Genomic DNA, 8,638 nt, shown 5'->3' with positions numbered 1-8,638 from the left:
TGTTAGTCATTCTCTTTCTACAACAGCCTCCAAATACAAATACATGAATAAACACTTATGACTAAAAGATTGTAGATTGTACATTTATATTTACATTGTACATTTGTACGCCATATGTCAGAACAAGAACAAGTGTGTGATTAAAATTGTAAGTTGGTTTATTTACATTCTAGGAAAAACCAACTGAGTAACAACGAGCTAAATGCAGAGTTGAGGCTGTCGTTCTCATCATCTGCATGGATATTAACGTCACCCACTACAATGACTTTATCTGTACTGAGCACTAAGTCAGCTAAGAGCTCTGAGAATTCGGATAAAAACTCAAAGTAAGCTGCAGGCGGTCAATATACAACAACTAGCTAAACAGTTTTTGTGTTTTCCATTTCAAGTGTGTAAGACTCTCAAACGAATTATAGCAAAGTTTTGGTCTTTGGTTGATTAATAAGTTTTAGTAGAAGACTGCTGCCTCTCTTCCCCCTCTGTCAGTACTTCTAGATATATGAGCATTAATATGAAGAGGGCGGCATCGATTCAGTTGGATTAACATATTCTTCATGTTGCAGTCGGGTTTCAGTCAATCACAGTCTCTATAGGACACTGGGGGAGTGACAACTATAGAGAAGCAGCAGAGAAGCATGTAAGACTTCAACTCTGCTGTCTGGTCTCACCTCTGGACTGTTAGGGGTTTGGTTTTCCAATACACTTGTCCATATTCCACATGTGAGAGCCACAACATCTAAAACAGGATGTATGCTGTCTCTCCTAATAAGACCGGTTTTATCTATGTAGCCCATACTGTTTTCTGCAGCTGCACGTCATCACTGATCACATTGATCAGGGGTCCAGAGAAAACTATGGAGTCCGACATTGTTTTGGCAAATTTACACACTGATTCCATATTAATTTTAGTGACCTTCGATTGCCTCAACCAGATGTCATTACTGCAGCCGAAAATTACAATCTTACTATATTGACGATTATCCTTCGCTACTAGTTTCAAATAAGATTCAATGTCGCCCACTCTGGCCCAAGAACGCATTTGACTATGCTCACTGGGGTCTCTACCTTCACATTTCTGACTCTGGAGCTGCCAATTACCAGAGTGTGTTTATCAGCAGGTGTGTTGCTAAGGGAGGAAAACGGTTGGAAACGTGAACTGGTGGTGGGTGGTGAACGGTGGGCTTCTGTTTGGGACTGTGTTTCCTACGTACATGTAGTCACCTCTCCCATCTGGCTTACCAAATGATCAGGATCTGCCAGTGTTCTCCTTGGTTATGTTCTGGAAAGGTCATAGGTTCAGCAATTATGTACGCACATCTTTTTACAGTGAAACAAAACTTGAAAATATCAGATGATGACGAGGGAAATGAAGGGTACATAGATTTGACCAAAACAGTTTTTGTAAAATATTACATCACTTGAAAAGGAAAAAAAAGAGAAAAAAAAAATCTGCTATAAAAGTATGATTCATAAGTTTCTTTATTTGCAACCAGCTACATAATTTTACAGTTTTAGTGAGAAAGTCTAGAAGTCTAGTGTACTGTACAGTGCTGCTCTTAATTGTTGTTATTTCTATGCAAGCTGACAGATGATCCTTCACTTCTTCGCCTTTGTGTGTTATTTAAATAATCTTGTTATTATTTACCCTAATGAGGATTGAGTGGTGTATAGATAATGGATGGATGGCTGGATTATTATTTAAATAACAGGAGCATTGTGTAACCAAAAGGAAAAATAAAAATCATGTATAAGCATACCAGAGTGTAATATGCTTTGTCTGAAGTCACTCCAAAAGTCAGTATCATTAATGCCTTGAACATAAAACGAATCATTTAGATCCAAAAAAAAAAGTACAAAAAGGCATATTATATCCCAGTGCTTCTGTGCTGTGAAGTTCACTGAACGCATTCAATAGCAACAATGTGAGTGATCATGCACTCACACACTGTTCTTCCATCAAAGTCCTCCTTCACTTATTACTGTGAGCCCCTCTGCTCTCACATCCATACAGCGCTGGATTCACAGGAGGCCTCCCTCCCTTCCAGTTGGTCCATTAACCTCTCACTCTGAGGTGTTTATGGAGCTGCACTGGGATTATCTCATCTGCAGGATGTAGTAATACTTCTGTTTTTCTCTTTCTTTTACCATTCTCATTTATTTTCTTCACTCCACATAAATCTCATGAAGACATAATGTTGTCGGATGAAAAAAATAGTGATTGAGTTGAGGAGTTTAGGTCTTAAATTCTGACCACCCTCAAATAACAAAAACTCCAATCACCTCCCTAGAGTTTAGTCTTTGGATGGTGCTAAATACAGCCTGAAGGCTTCCAGCTCAGACTCCGTCAGGATCCCAAATCTTTTCTTCAGAGAGCCACAGCTGTCCAGTCTGTGGACGCTATAACAACATGCTGCTGCATTAAACCAGACATGACATGAACCAAATCTGATGGTGATTTATGGATTTACAAAACCTTTTTTGTCAATATTAGGATTAAAAATTAAAACACACCTCAACGTTCACTGTATCATGGTATTTGTTGGTTCACACATCTGTCTTTTACTGTAAAATGATGCATTCACTGTGAGAACTGTGCGCCAAAACTGAAGAGGTTCTCACTGAAGGAAACAATTTTTCTCCTTTACCTCTGGACACAGGCTAGCCGTACTCTAAGAGAATTTCATGATATGTTGTACTGGTGATGGATTAGAGAGCTCTCAGCACTGACAGATTTCATAGCACGTGCCTCTCAGTGATGTTCAGTGGCAGCTTGAACCTTAAGTTTGTGAACAGTTTACAGCCTCGACAGCTTATTGATTTCATCATATGAAGGGTTCGGAACTGAATTTTCAGGTCTTGTTGGTTTTTGTGATCTCACATGTACAAATTAGTAGAGGCAGTTTCTGCCTTATGAGTAGATAAAGTAGGACAAAGTGTTGGCGTTGCATGCTTTGTTCAGCAGATGGCACTGACAAGGTAATCTTTCACTGGAAAATCCTGCTCTGTACATACTGTATGCTTATCACAAAATAGGCTCTGTGGAGTTTAAAAGCGTTGTGTCTCACTGATTTCCTTCCTTGAGAAACAAACAAAAAACAATAGTGGTTACAAAGTTACAAAGTGTTTAATAAAAGATAAAGAAAGAAAGTGTAACAAAATGTTAAAGTGAATTATAAAGTAAAGGAGGACAAAATAATATAGAAAGTAAAATAATACAAAGGTGGGTTTTTGGTGTAGCTTGTGTGTGATAATTCATCACACTCTTTAGAAGCTAATACAGCAAAAGGACCATCACAGTTTGTTGAAACTCTTGATTTAACAATGACTTAATTTTTTGGGGGGTTGTTGTTGTAAATTGACTTTCTTTAAATTGTTTCTGTAAGCTAAAATGAAGCTCAAACAGGTTTTGTAGTTACATTCAGTTTTGGTGTTTGTTTTTTCCCCAGCCATGTTAACTGGACATATTCTTCTGGCCCTTTTCTATTGTCAGAACCACGACCACGGCTGCATTGCCTGTCGCATCATCTACCGCTCGGACGAGTTCCACCCTCCCATCCTGCCGCCGCGCGCCGACCTGACCGTCGGCCTGTACGGTCAGTGGGTGAGCCAGCGCTGCGAAGTTCGCCCTGAGGTCCTCTTCCTCACCCGCCACTTCATCTTCCATGACAACAACCACACCTGGGAAGGCCACTACTACCACTACTCTGACCCTGTCTGCAAACACCCCACCTTCACCATTTACGCCCGCGGACGCTACAGCCGAGGGCTTCACTCCACGCGCGTCATGGGTGGCACCGATTTTGTCTTCAAAGGTAATTCTCTCTTATTTACGATCTGTTTACCTGTATTCTGGTAATACAAATGCTTCTTACAGGAACTGTTCAATATTTTGGGAAATACAGTTGTTATGTTTCTTGCTAGGTTAAGTGTTAGATGAGAAGATTGATCACTAAAGCTGGAGTCAGGAGAATGGTAACTATGGCAGGAAACAAAATATAGCATGTTTATAAGTGAGCTTTGGAGCTGTACTATGAAGCAAGAGTAGTGGGTTAACAAGATATGTTGAGCCTGAAGTCGGAATTTTCAGTGTCAAGAAGGTGGCTCTATTTAACTTGCTAGATCTCCATGGTAACTGATGCTGTGGAACTAACCTGAGCAGGATACCAGAGTTTTAGATTTAAATCAGCTGTAAGAATCATCTGCCTTTATCCAGGCTTTTTTCTGATGGTTCTCTATGAGCGATACAGATTCTCAGCTGAGGAATGTGTTTTATCTACCTTCATGAAACCTGTTATCTCTGTCTGGGACTGAAGTTTTTGTCAAGCTGACTTGTACAAAGAAAGCCTGGCTATGTCAAACTTACCATGTAGTACAGCCCTCACGTAGGCAGATCCTCTTTGTTGTTGTTGGATTTTTTTGGTTCTTGAAGACATTTTACCTCTCATCCAAAAGGCTCTTTCAGTTCTGACTAACTGGTGGGAGTCTCAGGTATTTATTATAACCCCCAACTCACATGTGTCACTGGGGCTGTGATACAGCCTCGGAGGGGACGTCACTGTATGTGCTGTTGACCTTCTCCACTGTTTCAAGATGGTTGTTGCAGTTTATTTTAGATTTCTTCCTTCATTCCTCTCTCAGAGCATCTGTTGTCTTTGTCCACAAATTCAACGTTGCTGTCCTAAAATGAATATCCCTTATGCCAAAGTCATGCTTTCCACGTCTGTGTGCGCTTGCTGATAGGTGGACTGCGGATGCAGCTTTGTTCATTCTACATTTTGGTGCTGTAAGGTTCTGATGACCCCCAGTTTGGTGAACAGCAACATCAGGTTCTCAGGGGGAAGACCCGGGTAAAAAAGCTGCCTTTTTTGGGCTGTGCTGTGCATGATGAGGAGGATGGAAGCCCCAATATTTAAGGTTACAGAGACCTACACACATCGCTCAATGCCTACTGTTGGACTCCCACTACCCACTGGAACATTCACTGGAGGTCATCAGAATCTTACAGCACCAAACTGAGAAGATCCCTACCAAGAGAGAGGAGAAAGAAAAGGAGCACATACATTTTAAGAACACACTTCTGTCATTAACTGTTCATTAAGTCAGATACAATATCTGGGAAAAAAAACACATTAACAAGAGAAGAAAAGGGGAACATGTGTACCAACATTGTCATCTTGGATGTAGCTGGACTGTCTGAGAAACTTTGAGAGACTTTCTCCAAACACAGCGTCTTGCTGCCCTTCACTGGTTCACCCTGATTATAAAACAGAAGCTGAGTGGGGGGGACTAAAGAACACATGGCACAACAACTGGACAGGTAGCTACTCAGCAGTCCACCTGTATTTAAAGGAGAAGGGACCCTCCATTAAGGACAGCACTGTTGACATTCTAGACAGAAAAGACAGATGGTTTGAGAGAGGAGTGAAGGAAGAAATCTATGTTAAACTGAAACAACCCTCTCTAACCAGGATAGGACGCCTGTGTAAAATCCACCTAAAATGCATTCCTGACATCCCTCCTCTGACAGTTTCACCACAATTCACACTGTGAGTCACGTGAGTTAGGGGTGATAATATGAACCTTTCTTGAAAACAAGAAAGAAGTCTGTTGCCTTCTTCTGGACCACTTAAGCAAAGTTACAATGAAACGGGTAAACTGCTGGCCTATTTACTGGTTAACTTACTGTGTTTCCCCTGTGCTCTCACATCATGTAAGTTAATATACTGAGCACAGTGTTATCATAACCAGTAGGAATGGTAATTAAAAGGACACAAATAAGACCCAAGTTGTAACAACAAGCCTAATCCAGCTGTAAGTTCAGTGTCTGTTGCACCCAAGGATTTTTTTCAGGGGACATTGATCTTAAAGAATCCAACAGTTTTCTTGGTTTTTCCTTCTCCAGTGAACCACATGAGAGTGACTCCCATGGACTTGGCGACCACCTCCCTCCTCAACGTCTTCAACGGTAATGAGTGTGGGGCACAGGGGTCCTGGCAGGTCGGGGTGGAGCAGGATGTGACCTTGACCAATGGCTGTGTGGCACTGGGCATCCGGCTGCCCCATACAGAGTATGAGGTCTTCCGCATGGAGCAGGACGCCCATGGCCGCTACCTACTGTATAACGGCCAGCGTCCCAGCGATGGCTCCAGCCCGGACCGGCCAGAGAAGCGGGCCACCTCCTACCAGATGCCTCTGGTCCAGTGCTCCTCGAGCAGCCAGCCATCTGACCACAGCCAAGGAGACGACACAGACAGGCCTCTGCTGCGCCACAATGACTGCACTGGACGGCACAGAGACAGCCAGAAACACCTTTTGGTGGCTCTCGCCGTATTTGTCTCTTTTCTTCTCTTTTGGCAAAGTTAGAGAGCAGTTCAGGCTTTTTCTACACAGAGACACAACAGGACAAGAGTGTGGAATTGGAGGAGACACAGGGAGACTGTATTTTAAAACAGCAACTATAAACTTTGTCTCGCTGATGCCATGGAGAATAAAAACTTGCCCGTGAACCTCTGAGCTACTTCACTGCTGCACCACAGAAACTGCACTTTAGAGTGGAACCAAAGACCAATGTGTCAGTTTTTCACAAATATACAAAGATGTCTTTATAGCCACACATGACAGACCTGAGAATATGTTTTATAAAGTGTATTTACCCATAACTACAAAATCATAGTTTTGTACTGCAACGTGGAAAAATGTTCTGCAGTGAATTCTTGACAATGACCTCTCTGTGTTGGGAAGATACGCTTGTGAGTCACTGTTTACGGTAAAATAAACGACATTATTCATTTTAAATCCATGTTTTTACGTATAGCCTTAAGGTGTGGTGAACTCAGCAGCAGGCGTTGACCCTCTATTCCAAATAACGATTGTGCTGGTGCTTTGAATACAGTTATACTGAATGAATTCTACAAAGAGATGTTTTAATTCCCTCACTGCTGAGATAGTTGTCTCTTTACTGGCCAACACTTGGCAATGTTTCCAATAAGGCTATTTTTAAATTAGGTAATACTCAGTATGGTAAACTACATACCACTATACTCAGCTCACACAATTTAGGTGTTCATTTGCACAGTTAATTGCATTACATTGTCCAAGTCATTGTTTTACATGGAATACAATGCATTGCCACGACTCACAACCCTGCTGTATGAGTGTAATAGTTCTTCATTTTTTCCTGAATATACAAAGAGAGACACAAAGTTGCAGCTGAATGAAAAGTAGTGTTTTTCATGACTGATTAAACTGCAGGTTTTCTTTTTTCTTTTTTTTTTTAAAAATTGTTTGGCCCATGAAACAGTGAATAAAATAGCTGAAAATTCATTCCATTATTTTGGCTCCAATTTTATAGCGATCAATACTTGCCTACTTTTTTTTTGGTTTTGGTATTTGGTCAACTTATACTGAAAGAAACACATTGGTCCATTCCTAATTTGATGCACTTTGGTGTTCTCTCAAAATCAACTAGCTCCATTAAATATTTGAAAATAATAATCTAATTATTAAAGGTGAGTGGGGGAAAAAAGTCAAATCTTATCTTCTGTGATTTAGAAATGCCAAAAATAGGTTTGTAGTTCCAGTTAATTGTGTTGTTTTGACAGAATGAAATGTTGGAATTTGACTGCAAGGACACAGTGCACACATATTTAAAATATTCTGAAGTTCATGTTGAGAAAGGGCAAACATTTGGGTGCCTTTTGGATTGAATAAGTAGCTTTGCAAGATAAAAATATGAAGTATTTGGTGAATTCTCTGTACCCCACAACCAAGCAATATAGTGGAGCAACAAAATGCAATGCTAACAGCTAAAACCTGATATATAGTTACTTCAAACAACCAATTCTGGATCGAATCGTGACATGGCCAAAGATTCTCATCCCTGTTTAACCTGAACAACTGGACCACTGTGTAACTAGAACAGAGGATAGCTTCTGGCTATAAGCACTGAGTAAGTGCTGTGTAGTACCTTGCCTGTCGATAATGTTTAGCTCTTGTTAGTCTTCCAATAAGGAATCTATGAAATGAAATTTAAAAGATGGTAAGTACTCATTACAGTTTTTTTCTGAGCTTGAGGGGAGGATCAAATTCATCATACTTCCAGTGAGACGAAGGCCACTACGTGTATGTGAATCAGTACAAACCCTACAGTGGGATCTGAAGTCTCTATGGAGGTTGCAGGGATGTCGTCGTGGGCTGGATCACAGACAGTGAGTGTCTGGGAGCTCCCCAGCATATTCTACCCACATGTTGAAGATGCATTCACTATGCTAGGCCACCACAGCTCATTCAGTTTCTGAAGTGTAAGTGACAATACTTCCTTAACAGTGAGTTTATCATCACTGACGGTTCAGTGTACCCAGGCTAAAGAAGCTGTATGTTTTAAGAACTGGATACATGTATAAGATTAAAGGGGTTTGATACTCATCTGTGTTCATCCTTTTTGTGCAACAATACACTGATTTTCTATATTTTACATCAAAAACAATGAACAGTGAACACGCAGTATTTTTGTTAATCCTTTTGTAAGGTTTAAGGTGTCCCAAAAGGGCATTTAAAATACCTCTTTTTTTGCAGGTTTGTGGAGTTGATGTCAAGTCAAGTCAATTTTATTTGTATAGCACAGTTAACACATGTCATC

The 8,638-nt window shown here is 40.7% G+C and overlaps 1 protein-coding gene across 1 annotated transcript in view; it reads left to right on the top strand.

The window, feature by feature from the left end:
• Nucleotides 1-8,424, top strand: part of LOC103353942 (protein APCDD1) — a 29,870-nt gene extending 21,446 nt beyond the window's left edge. Inside the window, exons 4-5 of the mRNA XM_008277140.1 lie at nt 3,491-3,812; nt 5,903-8,424. Of these exons, the coding sequence (XP_008275362.1) occupies nt 3,491-3,812; nt 5,903-6,363 (783 nt within the window). The 3' untranslated portion in view covers nt 6,364-8,424. The remainder of the gene's footprint in view (nt 1-3,490; nt 3,813-5,902) is intronic.
• Nucleotides 8,425-8,638: the final 214 nt, after the last annotated feature.

The sequence above is a fragment of the Stegastes partitus genome, unplaced genomic scaffold (assembly GCF_000690725.1).
Source record: "Stegastes partitus isolate 25-593 unplaced genomic scaffold, Stegastes_partitus-1.0.2 Scaffold90, whole genome shotgun sequence".
Taxonomy (NCBI): domain Eukaryota; kingdom Metazoa; phylum Chordata; class Actinopteri; family Pomacentridae; genus Stegastes; species Stegastes partitus.
This window is presented reverse-complemented; position numbering and strand designations above follow the sequence as displayed.